At 40.8% G+C, this 19,310-nt stretch overlaps 1 protein-coding gene across 1 annotated transcript in view; it reads right to left on the bottom strand.

The window, feature by feature from the left end:
• The window catches only part of MAN2A1 (mannosidase alpha class 2A member 1), a 199,980-nt gene that overhangs the window by 119,399 nt on the left and 61,271 nt on the right, over positions 1-19,310 (bottom strand). The window contains exon 5 of the mRNA XM_043913763.1: positions 5,520-5,647. Coding sequence (XP_043769698.1) covers positions 5,520-5,647 — 128 coding nt within the window. The remainder of the gene's footprint in view (positions 1-5,519; positions 5,648-19,310) is intronic.

The following is a 19,310-nucleotide window of genomic DNA, read 5'->3' as shown; positions in this document are numbered from 1 at the left end:
AACTCTTTACAAATTTGAAATTAAATCAAATTAAGCTATAAAATGTGGAGAAGGCAATGGCAACCCACTCCAGTACTCTTGCCTGGAAAATCCCATGGATGGAGGAGCCTGGTAGACTGCAGTCCATGGGGTCACAAAGAGTCAGACACGACTAAGCGACTTCGCTTTGACTTTTCACTTTCCTGCACTGGAGAAGGAAATGGCAACCCACTCCAGTGTTCTTGCCTGGAGAATCCCAGTGACGGGGGAGCCCAGTGGGCTGCCGTCTATGGGGTTGCACAGAGTCGAACACGACTGAAGTGACTTAGCAGCAGCAGCAGCAGCAAGCTATAAAACGATTCAGGTTGCTGTATGGCAAAAACCACCACAATACCGTAAAGTAATTATCCTTCAATTAAAATAATTAAAAAAAAAAAAAAAAACGGAGTATATATTGTCCAGGGCTTCCCTGGTGGCTCAGAGGGTAAAGCATCTGCCTACAAAAGGGGAGACCTGGGTTCAATGCCTGGGTTGGGAAGATCCCCTGGAGAAGGAAATGGCAACCCACTCCAGGATTCTTGCCTGGAGAATCCCATAGACAGAGGAGCCTGGTGCAGGCTACAGTCCACGGGGTCACAAAGAATCGGACACAACCGAGCGACTTCACTTCTTCACATATTGTCCAGAATAACAAGGGCAGAATAAGCTTACAAACAAGAGTAAAAACCAACATGAAAAGTTACAGTGATGTCTGAGATTTTATCATCACCAGTGATCTTTTCCAATCAAAATCACCTGATACACAGGATAGAGCAACTTAACCTAGCTGCAACAGATTAAAGAACCCCTGAGATGTCATGACAGAGAAAAGAGAGAATTTTTAAAAACTGATATGAAAGGAGATGAAAGCTACAGAGAGACTTAGAGGGAAACCCAGTATCCTGCCAGGATTCTTCTTGGTATAAGTAAATATTTTTAAAAGGGGATAAGTGACAAATTTTAGGGAAAATGCAGTATAAGAAAAATCCAAAATTTAAAAAGAGGGCACATGTGTCAATAAAACCAGGAAAGATTTTGTGTTTTCACGTAAGAATAAGATTGTTAAAATACATAAAAGTAAAAGCAAGAAAAGTTGCAGGAAATAATCATTAAAAAGAGTAAAACATACCACTTAAGTATCGGCAAATCTAATAGACTTAAAATCAAAACATGAGCAATATGAATAACATAATTAATAAAATTGGATCATTTCAAATATATTTAATATTAGAACTTAAGAGAAGTAAGAGAACAGTTTCAAAACGCATATTTTAGGCAGAAGATAACCTTAAAAACTCAAATTTAAAGTTTCTAATGATCAGTTTTATATAATAAAACTTATAAAAACAGAAATTAACAACCAAAGACTAAATTATTTTAAAAAGTATCCCAAAACCAAATGTAAAAACAGTGTCCAAAACAAGCTGCTCCAAACTGTTTAGAAAACAAAACTGAGAAGACGACAAGATCCAGTCACAGCTACAATAAGGAAATTAATATCCTCAAGTGTGTTCACTGAACTCCACTCCGAGGCATACATCCAAAAAAATGAAAGCTTTTGTCCTCATAAAAACTTACACAAACGTGCATAGCAGCATTACCCAGAGTAGCTAAAAAGAACAATCTAAATGCCCATTAGCTGAAGGTGAAAAAACAGTGGATAAACAAATATGGTATATCCATACAATAGGATATTATTCAGTCATAAAAAGGAATAAATGACTGATACATGCTATGGATAAACCTTGGAAACATTATGCCAAGTAAAAAAGTTAGTCACAAAAGGCCTCACTGAATGATTCCATTCATGTGAAATGTCCAGAACAGTCAAACTCTGTGTGTGTGTGTGTGTGTGTGTGTGTGTGTGTGTGTGTGTGTGTGTGTGTGTGTGTGTGTGTGTGTGTGTGTGTGTGTGTGTGTGTGTGGATAAACCTTGAAAACATTATGCCAAGTAAAAAAGTTAGTCACAAAAGGCCTCGTTGTATGAGGCCATTCATGTGAAATGTCCAGAACAGTCAAACTGTGTCTGTGTGTGTGTGTGTGTGTGTGTGTATGTGTGTGTATGTGTGTGTGTGTGTATGTTTGTGTCTGTGTGTGTCTGTGTGTAAGTATGTGTATGTGTGTGTCTGTGTCTGTGTGCATGTGTGTGTGTATGTGTATGTGTGTGTGTCTGCGTATGTATCTGTGTGTGTGTGTGTCTGTGTGTGTATGTGTATATGTGTGTGTGTCTGTGTATGTGTGTGTGTTTGTGTGTATCTGTGTCTGTGTGTGTATGTGTGTAAGTGTGTGTATGTATGTGTCTGTGTGTGTATGTGTGTGTGTATGTGTGTGTGTCTGTGTATGTGTGTGTGTTTGTGTGTATCTGTGTCTGTGTGTGTCTGTGTGTAAGTGTGTGTATGTATGTGTCTGTGTGTGTATATGTGTGTGTGTCTGCGTGTGTGTGTGTGTATGTGTGTGTGTGTGTGTGTGCGTATGTGTATGTGTGTGTGCTCCACTCAGGAGATCAGTGGTAACCTGAGCCTAGGACAGAGAAGGAAGGAGTCAGAAAGGGGTGTGACTATTAATGAACAAGACGTTCCTTTTGGGGATGTTGATAAAGTTCTAAAACAGATGGTAGTTACGGCTACACAACTCTGTGACAACACCAAAAACTACTGTACACTTTAACTGAGTGAATTTTATGGTATGTAAAGTAACAGTTACTTATAATACAATAAGAAAAAAGTCTACGCTGAACAAAAGAAGTCAGACCCAAAAGCCTTATCCCTTAAACAAGTGAAAATAATCTACAGTGATAGCGACACAGAGCACTTGGCTGCAGGGAGAAATTCGGGGGGTGGGGGAATGAGGGAACTTTCTAGAATGATGAAAACGGGGTTACATGGGTATATATATCTGTCAGAACTCTACAGTTAAGACATATGTTGCACTGCATGTAAATTACACATTCATAAAAACTAAACATAAAGAAAAAATATACAAAATCCACTTACTGCAGTCTTTACAAAATTCTCTTAATGGGAAAAGTTTCAATTCCCTGGAAGACTATAAAAAGGCACCTGGAACAGTTCTTTGCTCAAAAAGACAAGAAGTTTTGGGAAAACAGAATTATAAAGTTGCATGAAAAATGGCAGAAGGTAGTGGAACAAAACGGTGAATACTTTGTTCAATAAGGTTCCTGATTTAAAAAGAAAGTGTCTTTTATTTTTATTTAAAAACTGAAGGAAATTCTTGGCCAACTCAATATTTAAGAAAAGTGACACTAAGTAGGGGGTCCCTAAGTCCACCCCCAGACTTCTTTATTTAAGAAAACTTTTGGCACTCAACATAAAGTCCCACTCACAGCTGTGATTTATCATAGTGAAAAGATACAAAGAAAGATGAGCTAACACAAAAGGCACGCAGGGCCGGGTCTACAGGAAAGCAGGCCGAGCTTCTGAGAGCTCCGCTCCGACGCGCCACCCAGACGGAGGCAGTGACCGCAGCAGTGGACGCTGACGCCGCCGGGCAGGCGGCCAGCCACAGCCGCTCGCCAGAGGCGGTGCCCGAGCTTTCCCCTGGGTCCGGCCACGGGGGTACTCCGTCCAGTTCATAATGCGATTCGACCCCCAGAAGGAAGACAAGTGTTCATCATATACTACACTGGTTTTACAAGCAGTTTAAACGCAGTGAGGTACTCATCACTGAAGACTTCAGCTCTTCAGACGCCCACCAAAGACCAGCTCTGCAAGCAAGGCCTTTCTGGGGGAGCAGCGTCTGAGCTGCCGTGCCGACTCTTCTCAGCACAGTGTGGCGTCCGCAGCTCACTCTGCGGGAACCACAACAGTAACCACAAGGAAAGAGAAGGAGGTAAGGCAGAAGTGTCAAAATGTCAGTAACCGGTGGGTGTCATCGGGGGCGTTGTGGGAGTTCTTTGTAGTACTCGTACAATGCTAATATTTGAAATTATTCCAAAATTAAAAGTCTATATTAGTGGGGTGGGAGTGTTTCATTTCTAACAGAATATTTTTAAAATATTTTAAAATAATAAAATATCTAGAAATAATTTCAATTACAAATGTATATTTACTATAAACTACAAAATTGTACTGAGAAATATTTGAACACAGTTACACACACGCTGTTTGCTGTTGTTTCAGTCATTAAGTCTTTTGTGAGCCCATGGACTGCAGCCTGCCAGACAGACTCCTCTGTCCCTGGGACTTCCCAGGCAAGAACACTGGGCCGGTTGCCATTTCCTTCTTCAGGGGACCTTCCTGACTCAGGGATCAGACCCACGTCTCCTGCACTGGCAGGCAGATTTTTCACTACTGAGCCACCAGGGAAGCCCCATATACCACGATGCAGAATGCAAACATCATATATCACAAAGATTTCGATTAGTCCCATGTTCTTATGAGTTGTATGAACTGATTTTATCAGCTCAGGATCTTTCTTCCCCTTACAGGACCCATTCACCTGGTTCAAGTGAGGCTGAACCTCAAACCTCTCTTTCCTCGAGACCATTTCCATCAAACGAACCAGGTCTCAGTGATTTCAGCTCTTATACCTCTGGCCACAATAAACTGACTCAGAAATAAGCATCTAACCCAAAGCAGGCCAGTTAGATAAGGTATTAATCGCAGACGACTCCTGTTAGACTACGAAGACTGGAGTCTTGACTGTCTCTGGCCACCGCACTCACCAGGAGGAGATGCAAAAGTAAGCAGGACCAGGAGACAGCACCCACACAACACAGTCTACATCCCCTGGGCCCAGTCATTGAATTCTCAATGACAGAACTAGTTATTTTCCTCTCCTTTTTTTCCCTTTGCTTAAGCTAGGAAATTAGCTTTTTGCCTTTTATGATCAAGAGTCTTAACTAATATATGATTAAAATTCCAGTGGGATATTTTTAGCAAAAAATACTAAAATTAATAAACAAAATTGAGAAAATAATAGGTGAAACAAGGTAGATGATCCTAAGAGTGACCATGCTATACCTATATAACTGAGTTTATGATCCAAAAAACATAAATCAATGAAAAATAAATTATTCAATAATAATCAGTCCTAGAAAAATTAATTATTAAAAAAATTTAAAAAACCCATCTCACCTTTCCCAAAATGAACTGCCCAAAGTAGTCCACATGAGCTACCAGGGCTTACCTGATACCTCAGCTGATAAAGAATCTGGCTGCAATGCAAGAGACCCTGATTCGATTCCAGGGTCAGGAAGACCCCCCGGAGAAGGGACAGGCTACCCACTCCAGTCTTTCTGGGCTTCCCTGGTGGCTCAGATGGTCAAGAATCTGCCTGCAATGCAGGAGACCTGGGCTCACCCCTGGTTTAGGAAGATCCCCTGGAGGAGGCCGTGGCAACCCACTCCAGTGTTCCTGCCTGGAGAGGCCCCACGGACAGAGGAGCCTGACGGGCTGCAGGCCGTGGGGCCGCGGAGTCGGGCACGACTGAGCACCGCACCTAGCACTGTCCGTATGAAAGACAAAGATGCCGATACATACCTAGGTTTTTTTCCAGCCACTGATGTCCTTCGATTAGTTGGTCAATTATGGCAAAATAATGTGCCCCAGCTTCATCAGGCATTACCCAGCCACCTGTCACAATTTCAAACTGACCATTTTCTAGCAAACTAGGGAGAAAATAACATAAGAATTTACATTAACATATATAGGAAAAGTTCAAATAAAAACGTAAGACATCATAAACATTAGGTATAGCCTTTAAATGTAACCAGTATTTACACTAATTAAAAGTAAAACAAAACAAAGCAGTGAATGAGTTCCAACTCCGGGACACTGGCGACAAAGCATGCGTGGTAAAGTAACTGAGGCAGCCCGTCCTACAGACAGAGCCGCAGAGGCGACTCTGGAAGCCCTACCTCATGGAGGGCACAGTCTCCCACACAACTCCCTGAAGCCAGCAGCCACGCCTCACTTGTGTCTGGGTCTTCCTGAGCGCCTGGCAAAGTGCCTCACTCAGAGTGCACGCGTGACGAGTGCTCACTGGTGGACAGGCATTTTAAGCTCAGTATTTGTTTCATTATACTTATGCTGAAAAATCACCATTTACTTAGTACTCCTGACATTAGTAAGTGAATCAAGCAAACTATAAAAGTCATGATAACAAAGGTAAAGACAGCAGTATCACACGCTTCTGGGAATACAGAAGGCACCACAAAGCCCCCTGCTCCAGAGTCAGTTATAATATGAGCTATTAAGTTTATCTTTGATTACTGGATGAAAAGCTCTACCATTATCATCATCTGTTCATTGGGTTCCCCTTTACATAACACCGTACAAGTAACTAGATCCCCCATCCTGGAAAACTAAAGTGTTACAATACATCTTTCTCAGAGAAAGACAAAAATCATCAACTAACAAAAAATCTGAAAAACTACATGAGGAAGTATAAATGTCAAGAACTTTAGCAAACATCTTAAGTGCCACAGACTTCTGAGTTTGTGACAATGAGTTTTGAAAATGCTATAAAATGTCAGAAGAAAAAGCAGTTTTAATAAGGATAAACATCACTGAACACCTATAACTTAACAGCCAAGTATCAAGCCAAATTTAGCTAAAACAGACTAGATGCATAAAGAATAAATAATTTTCTACAAAGCATATAACAAAAGCTACAGCATTAACAAAATATCTGATTTTTTCAAACACAGAACCAATGACAGAATGGATAAGGATACAATTTCTAAAAGTGAATGAATGAATGATTTCCTTGTGTAAAATGAAAACATATTAATTACATCTGTGTTACCACAGGGATCACCAACTAACGCAATCTCACACAGAGAATATGATGGTTCATTATTGTAGCTGAAAAAATCCAAACATCCAGTCAAACCTCAGATTCTCAGGTTCTTACAGGCCCACATCAGAACTTACAAGAAAGAAGATGGGAATTCATAACAACTGTCTCTCTTTAAGAACACAACAAAACCCAAGGCGATTCTGTCCCACTCTCCCTGCCAACAGGACTTCATTAACAGTTTCTTCCTCTTCTCTTTCTGCTGATTGCCTGCTTTGGCCACACTCTGCAGGCCGTGGCCAGCCCCAGCCCCTTACCCCTATGGCCAGTCCCTGGAAGCCTGAGACATCAGGGCAGCTTTAACCTCCCGCCGTCAAACACAGAAACCTGGCCTCCTTAGCTCAGTACTTCAGTAAACACACCTTTTGGAAAACATCACAAATGAACTGGCCAAACAAATTCTGTGCTGCCCCTCAACAGAGAATAGAAACTATAAAGTAATTAATCTAAATACCATTAAGGTTAAATGGAAAAATAAATCACTCAGACAATGGAATTTTTCACCTCTATCTGCCAGTTTTATTTTGCTACATATTTCCTGTCCCATAGGCATAAATGGGCTGCAAGAAACAGCCACTCTGGCAAATAATCATGCATACTAAATTTCTTCAACTCCTTTTGTGAATACTTTACCCCTTCCCCCTCCCCATGATGCCTGAGATACTACTGAGATTATAGTTGAATTCTTATCTGAACACAGTGATTATTTTAAAAACTATCCCATTTGTAAATAGGAGAGGCATGAAAGCCCCTGCTCATTTAACTGCTTTTCATAATTTTCTTATCTATTTTCTCCTGTCTTTCTTCTCTCAGCTCAAATAAACCTGCCCACAGAAGTCTCCAGGATACCCATCCTTCCTTGTCCCACCAACCGTTACAATATTAGCTCCGGGACGGAAGGGACCAGACGTGCTGCTTTGTTCACTTCTCCAGGCCCAGCACCGAGAAACTTCCTTGGCATATAATGGGCACTCTGTTGCTAGATGAATAGGGAACGCATGAATGAGATTCTCAGTTTAAAATCAGTATGAACATGCTCAAGTACAGACATAGGCAAAATAAATTGGACAGGGAAGGGTCAGCTAAAAAGGGGTGTGAATCACGTAGGTATGAGGTGACATGATCTGGAATGTGGTTTATGTATGAAAAATGAACAAGGAAGGAGAGAGGAGACGCTCAGGGAGCATCAGTGGAAATCAAGAGATGCCTGAAATAAGAGCATTAAAGCGCACACGATGCAGCGCTGGGGTCCCAGGCGTCTAACAGAGGCGCTGCTAACACACAGGACAGTTCCGCTGAGAACGGAATCAGTTTACAATTTACAGTGTGATAAATATAAATTTGTTTAAGGCTACTGGATGTGACAATGAGCAGTCCAAAGAAACTAACGAAAAAGGAAACTGAGTTTCGGGGGAAAGGCCAATACACAGACTGCATTTTGAAGAAAGGACACAAAGAGGAGAGAGAAAAGGACAGGAAGTTTGGAGAAAACAGTCAAAGGAGAGTGAAGGAACAAGTGGCAGGAAAACACAAGAGGAAACTGAGGCAACAGGAAAGGTTAAAGACAAAAACAGATCTGTGCCTCTGTGCTGAAACAACCCAGAAGAGAGCGGTGAAGAGCGCCCGCACCTCTGCTTGGTAAAAGGTGTGTTTGCAGCTTATAAAGCTACCGTGCAACTGCAGCTCAGACACAGACACATCAGGGGCTCAGAACATAACGCTGAGAAATAGATTTTAAACATATTTATACTATTAAAATAGCTATTAAATTACTGGGGAAGCATGGGTTACAGTTTGTTTTTAAAATCTTCAGTCAGAGTGATTTAAAACAAACTCATAAGAAAGCCAAGATATTTTGTCATGGAAGACAAAGAAATGACATCTGAAGTGGCTCAGACAGATTTTTAATAAAAATTACATGAGGCAGTCACAAGAGGCGTAAGTGGTATCAAAACAGCAAGCCAGAAAGAACACAGGTTTCCTTTTTTCTCAGCACAGTCCCTCTAACCCATGGAAGAGACTGGGAGAGAAGAGCATGATCTTAGACATACAGCGATGGGACAGTTAGTGGACACCTGGCCAGACAGTCAGGTGAGTGAGCACTATCTCACTCGCTAGTCCATACATATCAATGATGAAATCTGGATTATAAACCAGACAGTCTTACAGGCAGGAAGGTCAGACTTAATATAAGATACTCACTGTGTTAAGCAAAAGTGCCACTTGACCAGTTAAATAAAAAGACACATGCACACATAGAAATTGCAGCAGTGCATAAATTTGCCATGTACCCCTGATTTCTAGAACATAGATCAATAAGCACTTAACAAGTATCTGAGGAATGACAGGACAAAATGGTCCAATAAAGATGAGAAACATCGAGCTAATGAAGCACGGCAGCCATCAGCATCACGTAGTGACGGGGACAGAACGCAGTCCGGACAGCCTTGCAGAAATAACGCTCCAGGAACTAATTAGGAAAAATATTTATAAGCCATAGCAGAAAGGCCATGCTGTCCTACAAAAAGCACCATATTTAAAACTGCCATTGTTACCAAACAAAATAAAGTTAAGGCAGAATGCAAGCTGTACATTTGACACTTTTATAATTTTTTAAAATCAACTAACGGGAACCAGAGAAGCCACTTAGAGCAAATACAGGTGTTCCCAAGTAATATTTCCATTCGCTTAGCACTCAACAAGCATGAACTGAGCCATTCTCTGCAACTGTCAGGGGAGCACAGCAACAAGGACCTACTGCACGGCACAGGGAACCACGCATCTTGCAATAACCTATAATGAAAAAGAATCTGAAAAAGAAGATGCACATTCATACACAGATACACGCATAACTGGGTCACTTTGCTATACACCTGGGACTAACGCAATACTGCAAATCAACTGTGCTCCAATAAAAGGTTCTTTGTTTGGGAAAAGAAAAAAAAACAAGCATATTACTTAAACTACTTTTAGGAGAGCAATGCCTACTGTTGTAATGATAAAACTTAAAGGATGAAGAAAACTATAAACAAAATTACCCAGATCTAACTCCCTGATTGGAAGGACTGATGCTGAAGCTGAAACTCCAGTACTTTGACCACCTCATGCAAAGAGTTGAGTCATTGGAAAAGACCCTGATGCTGGGAGGGATTGGGGGCAGGAGGAGAAGGGGACGACAGAGGATAGGATGGCTGGATGGCATCACTGACTTGATGGACATGAGTTTGGGTAAGCTCTGGGAGTTGGTGGTGGACAGGGAGGCCTGGCATGCTGCGATTCATGGGGTCACAGAGAGTCGGACACGACTGAGCGACTGAACTGAACTGAAATCCCCGAAAACGACCACTCTTATCACTCTGGGGAAAAAAAAGGAAACGCAAAATCAAAAATGATGTGCCCACCTCTCAGGGTCTATTGCTTAATTTCTGCCCAGACAGAAATTACTTTCTGGTTTCTGGTTAATTTTTTGCATGAATGCTCTTCCTAACATTTCCTAATAAACAAGAGATCTAGAAACAAATGAAAAGACAAGGAAAGAGAGGGAGACAAAGGAATATGTACATACAGCAAGTCCAGAAAATAGGAAAACAGGCACTAACTTTCACAATTAACAACACCCTTATTTTACTTTTTTGTTTGTTTGTTTGTTTCAGACATGCTTTTATTTACACTTGACCACACAATTTTATTGACTTTCCTTGTCAACAACTGTATTTTTATGGCTAATATGCCACTGGATGGATGTGTCATAAGAATTTTTTTTTTATCATTTATCTATTTTTTTTCATTTATTTTTATTAGTTGGAGGCTAATTACTTTACAATATTGTAGTGGGTTTTGTCATACATTGACATGAATCAGCCATGGATTTATATGTATTCCCCATCCCGATCCCCCCTCCCACCTCCCTCTCTACCCGATCCCTCTGGGTCTTCCCAGTGCATCAGGCCCGAGCACTTGTCTCATGCATCTAGCCTGGGCTGGTGATCTGTTTCACCATAGATAGTATACATGTTTCGATGCTGTTCTCTCGAAACACCCCACCCTCGCCTTCTCCCATAGAGTCCAAAAGTCTGTTCTGTACATCTGTGTCTCTTTTTCTGTTTTGCATATAGGGTTATCGTTACCATCTTTTTAAATTCCATATACATGCGTTAGTATACTGTATTGGTCTTTATCTTTCTGGCTTACTTCACTCTGTGTAATGGGCTCCAGTTTCATCCATCTCATTAGAACTGATTCAAATGAATTCTTTCTAATGGCTGAGTAATATTCCATGGTGTATATGTACCATAGCTGCCATATGACCCAGCAATCCCACTTCTGGGCATACACACTGAGGAAACCAGACCTGAGAGAGACACGTGCACCCCAATGTTCATCGCAGCACTGTTTATAATAGCCAGGACATGGAAGCAACCTAGATGCCCATCAGCAGACGAATGGATAAGGAAGCTGTGGTACATACACACCATGGAATATTATTTTACTTTTTGAAATGGCTGATCTGTATGCCACTATGCACTTTTCCGTTTCTACAATTTCTCTGCTTGAAAGCTTGATATAAAAAGCTTTAGAAGGCACTGATCAAAAGTGAGCTGAGCATCTCTGTCACACTCACTCTGCTGTGAAGAGTGAGTTTACTCGCCAAGCACAGGAAGCGGCAAGCCCTCTTCTCTGCGTGTCCCCCTCCCCCATGTAGACACATCACACGCTGGGACTTGGGTCACACATAGAAGGACAGACGCAAAGAGCTTTTTTCCCTGAATTGTTACAGATAACTTAGTAGCAAACAATGCATCATTTTGCCAGCATCAAAGAATCACAAATTAATTTCACATGACAAAATGAGTTGAATTTGTAATCATACATCTGGGGAAATATGAAATAACACATGATACACAGGGATTCATTCTTAAATAAAAAACTAGTTAAATGGAAAATTTAAAAAGATGGAGACTCACAATGAATCAATTAATAATTTAAAAACATTTGCTCATCAGATTATCTGATTCATATGCCTTTCATGAGGAGTATCTAATAGGAGAGTAAAGATAAGTTTTGTCTTAAAACCGCTCAGATAATAATTCGAGAAACTTACTGCATTGTTCTGAGTGTTGCAGATGCCCACCTTTAGACAGTGCATGACGGACAAACGGCCAGTGAGCCGTCTCCCCTCCTTTCCTCCTCACCTCACTCCAACCACACCCTGTCCGAGTTTGCAGTCTATGCACGCTCTCTGTCTAAACGATCCTCTCCCGATATCTGCCTCACTGGCTCACAGCATCCACTAGGAGCCGTCTCTGGCCAACACACCCCACCCAAACCCCACCTAAACTGTTATCTTGCATAAAATCCAAAAGTTTTTTTCAGGCACTTTTCATGAAATTTAAAAACACATTTTCATGTTCACGGTCTTTGTCCCCCAGTAGACTACAGGCTCACGAAGGCAGGAATCATATCTGTTTTGTTAACCATTTAAATCTCGGTGTTCCTATTAGAAGAGAGTAACAACAACCCCAAAGAAATGCAAACAAAAGATATGAAGCAGATATTTCAGAAATAACTAGCTCCTAAAAATGAAAAGAAGTTTAATGTCACTCATGAGGAAATGCAAATTAAAACTTCAATGAGATAAAAAAGTTGTACAACCACTGTGATGTCAAGGATGTTTATAAATAGGTATTGTTATTTAAGACTAGCAATAACTATCAAATTTTAAAATGCATATATACTTTTATCTATGCTCATTAAAATGAAGTCAGAAAATAGATAAAAATAAACAAAAGCACTGTACAGTCAGCCCTACATATCCGCAGGTTCTGTGTCCACAAACTGAACCAACTTTTGAAGGAAAATTTTAAAAAGAAAAGGTTTCCAGAAAGTACCAAAAGCAAAAATTGAATTTGTCGTGCACTAGTAACTATTTACATAGCATTGACATTATATTGACAACTATTAACATAACATTTACATTGTATTAAATATTATAAGTAATCTGGAGATGGTTTCAAGTATACAGGAGAAATGTATGTAGGTTAAATGCAAGTATTACTCAATTTTATATAAGGATTTTGGTATCCAGGGCAGGTTCTGCAGCCAACCCTCTGAGGATTATCAAGGGTCGACTGTATACACTAAAGATAAAAATATACACCATGCATTCACAAGAGACCAGAAAAGAAAATACGGGGCCATTAATCAGGAGAAGTTAAATTAAGGCCCACTCATAACAAAGACTTTTATACAGTCTTTAAAAAAGAAACTTTCCTGAAAGATTCTCCGAGACATATTAAGTTTAAAAAGCATGGTAGAAAACTCATTAGGATAGTTATTATAAAAAAAAAAAGAAAGAAAGAAAAGAAAACCAGGAAACAGGTATTGATAAGAAACGCAGAGAAGTTGGGACCCTCAAGCACTACTAGTGGCAATGTGAAGTGACCAGCTAGTACAGCAAACGGCACGGGAGTTCTGTGACAAATTCAGCACAGAGCTGTTCCGGGACCCCGCAATTCCGCTTCTGGGTACCCACACAAAGGGACTGGAAGGACGGACTCAAACTGGTGTTTATGTGCTCATGTTCACAGCAGCGTCTTTGCAATAGCCCACAGGTAGAAACAGCCCAAAAGTCCACTGACGGAGGAATGAATAAACAAAACACAGCATATTCATGCAGTGGAACACCATTCAGCCCTGGAAAAGAAGGAGACTGACACAGGCTTCAGCATGGATGGACCTCAAACACGTTAAGTGAAACAAGGTAGACACAGGAAACAAATATCGCATGACTTCACCTGCAGAGTCCCACTGACGGAGACAGCAGGCAGAGTGGCGACTGCCGGCCAGACGGGGGGGGGTTACCCTTTAACAGGCGCAGCATTTCAATCCAGGGTGATGAAAAAGTGCTGGAGACGGGTGGTGGTCATGTGGCAAAACAACGTGGATATATGTAATGCCAGCGAATGTCACACAGAGAATCACCAAATGATAGATTTTAGGTTATGTACACTATACTACCATAAAAAAGATGCACTCAAAAAAAACCACAATGTCCGTGGCATGCTATCATTTGCATAATACATATGAATGTGTCTTTGCACATATGTACATGAACATATCTTTTTCCTATTTCTCTATAAATTATATACGTGTGATCACAATAGCTGCCTCCTGTGAAGAGTTAGATGACAAAGAAAGAGGAGTAGCCAGCACCCTGCCTTTCACTGTGTACCCTTTATATGTTCAGACCTATGTTAAAATATGAATTAAACTTTTTTCTAAACTATAAATGCCATACTACCCTGATTTCTTTTAAGTACTAAAACCAAAACTATAGCACAAAATAGTCATGAGGCTTCATTTAGGAATATTTATCACATTAGATGGTTTAACTAATAGTTTCTGAAAATTTTTAATAAGATATACTTTAAATATTTCATTGTATAATACATAGTATTTCATTTTCTCATTTTTTAAAAAATAAAAACAATAAAATGCTCATGCAAATAAATCAGAAAATACATGAGGTTGAAGAATAACATTGAAAAATTCACTCTTAATGTCCTTCTATAAATACATAAAGGGTTATGGTAGACATAGTTTTTAACCACTTTATTTTACTTAATACTATATACCATAAACATCTTTCCATGTCAATAAATAGACATATATCATTATGTTATGGCTGATCATTTTTGCTAAAGTATTTATAATTGAGATATAGCAACACATAATATACATGTGTTCAGTTTGATGTATTTTGACAACCGTTTATACCCCTGTTACTGCCCAAAACTGGACCCGTTACTACTGAAAATAAGACATAAGCTATTCAGAGATTTCCCTTCTGCCCTTTTCCAATCAATTCCCCCCAACAATAAAAACCAAAAAAAGACATTCTTACTTTGTGATTTATATCCCAATAGATTAGTTTAGCTACTCTCAGACTTCATAAAACGGAGTCATACAATATGCTTTGCTGTCAGGATTCTTTTGCTAACATGTTTGTTAGATTCATCCGTATTTCTGTATATCTCAGTAACATTATTTTTCATTGTTGAGTGGTAATACATTGTTTAAATATGGCACAAAGTTTTAATTCATTATTCTGTTGATGGATATTTGAACTGTTTCCAGTTTGAAGTCTTCATAAAAGATTCTGCTATAAAAAGTCTATGTAAGTCTTTTTGTTAACATGTTTTTATTTTTCTTGAATAAATTCCTAGGAAGGAGCCCCCAGGAATTAGATTTACCTGGTCCCAGCCCTCAGGGCAGGGGGGGCGAAGACAATGGAATGAAAACTGAATCGCAACAAAGCAGTTCCTTCTATGGAGACAAGAAGGTCTTGGAAAGCTGATGAACATTTAACTTCGGAAACCCCGGGCAGCCTTTCAGAAAGTGCATTTCTCGTCTCACATCCCCACTAGCAGTGCAGGAGAGCTACAGTCACTGCGCCTTCTTTCCAAGCCTCGGTGCTGTCAGTCCTTTTGCCTGCAGCCCCTTGCAGGGGTTCTGGATAGGACACTGTAGCAGTTTTAACTTCCGTCTCCCTGATGACTACACACGGCTCAGCCCCTGCACGCACACCCGCCCCTGCTCTGTTGCAGTCTAATCAACTTCTTTCAGGTGTCTGAACATGCCATGTTCTTGCTAATCCCTGGCCCATAATCACAATTCTCCTCTCATAACCTGGAATCCTTTCCCCACCCTCTGCTATTGGCTCTTCTAATAGCCTTTCCAGTTTCAACATGAATACCACTTGCTTCGGGAAGCTTTCCAAGACCCCCTTGGTTCCATAGAAGGAGAGACTTGATTGTGATACTGTGCTCATTACATTGTCTTCCCTCCCCTGCCCAGAGGGCTGGGATCAGGTAAGTCTAATTCACTTCTTGTATCCCTGGAGTCTAGCACCGTAAATACTTGCTGAATAGATGATGGAGAAAATAAGGGAAGGCTTCGGAGGTGAGGTAACATTTCAGTCGAGTCTTAAAGAATAAACAGCACTGAGATTATCCACTGCACAAAAGGAAAAAAGAAATTCTCAGCTAAACTGTGAGCAAATCCCAGGAAGGAGAAGATAGCTGTGACTGAGGACATCCCTGTGGTTCAGCAGGGCTTAGAGCAGGGTGTGAGGTGAGGAGTAACAGAGGGAAGGGCAGACAGGCAAGCGGGAACTGGGCCAGAGCAAGAGCGTGCCCAGCGGAGGGGCCACGCGGGGCCTTTGGACGCTGGATGTCACTGAGGCATCTGAAGCCAGGAAGAGACATGGGCAGGCTCACACACTGGAACCCGGGCACACTCCTGACCCCCTGTGCCCTGGTTTCCTCAGCAGGAGAATGAGGATAATGCAGGATCTCAGCAGGCAGGAATGATCGAGGACAGCCGAACATACATAGCCCTGCTGAGACTATGCCTTCTACACTGAGTAGAGGAAGCACTCAGTAATGTTAGCTGTCACTCTTAGCCTTGACTGGGGAAGAAGAGAGAAAGTGAGGCTGGAACTGTAGATCTAGAAGCAGCCTGCACACACGGACATTAAAACAGCGGCGTGGCATCGCCCGCGACGCCCACAGGTGAGGGCTGGCATGTGTAGGGAGGGGCAGAGGAGGGAGTCGCCGAGGGGAGGACCATTCAGCCACACACACCTGGGGCCAGAAGAGCTCTGGGCCACAGAAGACAGGAGGAGGAGAGAATTTAAGGCGAATGGAGTGGTCAGTGTCAGCGCTGCAAAGAAATCCCCTAGGAGGACTGAAAAGTCCCCACAGACAGAACAGCTGATCAGCGCTCCAGGCTTCTGCCCCTGTCTGATGTCAGCGGAAGCCAGCCGATGAACGGAACGAGGGGGGAGCGAAGCCCCCTCAAGTCCAGACGAGCTGGGACTGCAGGGCATCGGGATGGAGTACAGACTCTGAAATAAACGGACACCCCGGCTTCAGCTATTTGAACCAAAGTCATCTGAGACACCAGGCACTGCTTTGACTCCTTTGATGAAACGCTATGTACCTTTAGGCTCTAAACTCAATCCAAACCTGCAATTTACTCTGAACATCACAAGATACACTGTAACTTCTCATCGCTCTGCAAATTTTGTAGGAGACTTTGGTTAAATACCATAAAATCTGACCTGTATAAAACGTATAATAAATTAGCTAGTGTAAGAACTTTAAAGGTTATTTTTTCTAGTGAACTCAAGATATAGAATGTATGTAGGTTTGCAATATGTTTGCAATTGTATTATTTAAGAAAGCAACCTCAAACATTTCTCTGATTTCAATAAGCAGAAAGAGTTATTAGGACAGGGTAGAAGGTTTACTTAACTATAAACCTAGGCAAAAAGATGTAAGGGAATGGTAGAAAGATGAAAGACTGCAGGCTTGGCAAAGCAATGCAAGCCAGAAATGTCAAGACAATATCTAACACATACATTTAGAGACTTATTTCATATCAGAAGTCCACACAGAGAAGTTGGTCAAGATACTGGCAAACACATAAACTGTTCTAGGTTCCAACAGTTCAATGGGCTTCTCACGTGAACACTGGTCTCAATAGCAGAAGCAAATGCTATGTAAAAACTCTTTCAATATCTCAGAGCCCAGAGGAAAAATGAATATGTAACATGCTGGGTGCTAGTCAAAGGAAATGCTAAGGCTAACGTTTCAGCTGTTTGAATAAGGGTCCACATTTCTATGTAGTATAAATATCACACAGTATTGAAACTGAATTTAGCCAAAAAATATTCAAATAGGAAGTTTAAAAAGTAAAAAGAATGTTAACATACCAGTTATTTTCAAAATAAAACAAGAGTAGACAGAAAATGAGCTGATTATAACAAGGCAGTTTCTTTTAAATCCACTGGATACGTGTTACAAGTAGGAACCGTGACTATACTTGATTAAATTACTTTGAGTCACACAAAATAAAGAAGGTAGATGTTGTCTGCATGAATCTCCCTTTAGTTAACTAGATTTTTCATTTTTAAAAGCTTATAGAGCTGAATACTGCTACCACAGGGGGAAGAATCAAACAAGTCATTGCTAGCATAGATTATGAAGATCACTTGAGCTATGTTTCTGTTAAATTCCCATAATCAATTGGTATTCTTCAGGGACAATAAAAGCTTACAGAGAACTCTGCTAGATTAACAGGTTCTTCTCTGCAATAGCTAGCTTGCAAATTTAGCTACAGACATTTAATCCATACATTCATCTTCAAAAAGGGAAAAATAGCCATTGCATAACCATTACACTAGCAGCCAAAAAAATTTCTATCAGTAATGCCACTTAGTATAAGCTCAGAATTTAAAATAATGGGAGCAAACCTATGTGTCTTTTCTTTCCTTCTTTCTGGAACCCTGCTCTCCAACAAAGGATTTAAGGAGAAATATATTAGCTAAAACATCTACTTCTGCTTCATTGTCTACGATAAAGCCTTTGACTGTGTAGATCACTACAAACTGTGGGAAATTCGTTTTATTTTTAAATTTTATTTATTTATTTGGCTATGCAGGTCTCAGTTGTGGGAACTCTTAGTTGCAGCATATGGGATCTAGTTCCCTGACCAGGGATTGAACCCAGGCCCCCCACACTGAGAGTGCTGAGTCTTAGCCACTGGACCACCAGAGAAGTCCCCAAACTGTGGGAAATTCTTAACAAGATGGGAATACCAGACCAGCTGACGTGCCTCCTGAGAAACCTGTATGCAGCTCATGAAGCAACAGTTAGAACTGGACATGGAACAACGGACTAGTTCAAACCTGGGAAAGGAGTATGCCAATGCTATGTATTGTCACCCTGCTTATTTAACTTATATGCAGAGTACATCAAGTGAAATGCTGGGCTGGATGAAGCACAAGCTGGAATCAAGACTGCCAGGAGAAATACCAATAACCTCACATATGCAGATGACACCACCCTTATGGCAGAAAGTGAAGAAGAACTAAAGAGCTTCTTGATGAAGGTGAAAGAAAAGAGTGAAAAAGCTGGTTTAAAACTCAATGTTCAAAAAACAAAGATAATGGCATCCAGTCCTATCACTTCTTGGCAAACAGATGGGAGAAAATGTGGAAACAGTGTCAGATTTCATTTTCTTGGGCTCCAAAATCACTGCAAACGGTAATTGTAGCCACGAAATCAAAAGACACTTGCTTCTTGGAAGAATAGCTATGACAAATCTCAACAGTGTATTAAAAAGCAGAAACATCACTTCGCCAACAAAGGTCCATCTAGTCAAAGCTATGGTTTTTCCAGCAGTCATGTATGGATGTGAAAGCTGGACCATAAAGAAAGCTGAGCACCAAAGAATTGATGCTTTCAAACTGTGGTGCTGGAGAAGACTCTTGAGAGTCCCTTGGACTGCAAGGAGATGAAACCAGTCAATCCTAAGGGAAATCAACCCTGAATATTCACTGAAAGGACTGGCTCTGAAGCTGAAGCTCCAATACTTTGGTCACCTGATTCAAAAAGCCAACTCTTCTT

The sequence above is a fragment of the Cervus elaphus genome, chromosome 9, assembly GCF_910594005.1.
Source record: "Cervus elaphus chromosome 9, mCerEla1.1, whole genome shotgun sequence".
Lineage (NCBI taxonomy): Eukaryota > Metazoa > Chordata > Mammalia > Artiodactyla > Cervidae > Cervus > Cervus elaphus.
This window is presented reverse-complemented; position numbering and strand designations above follow the sequence as displayed.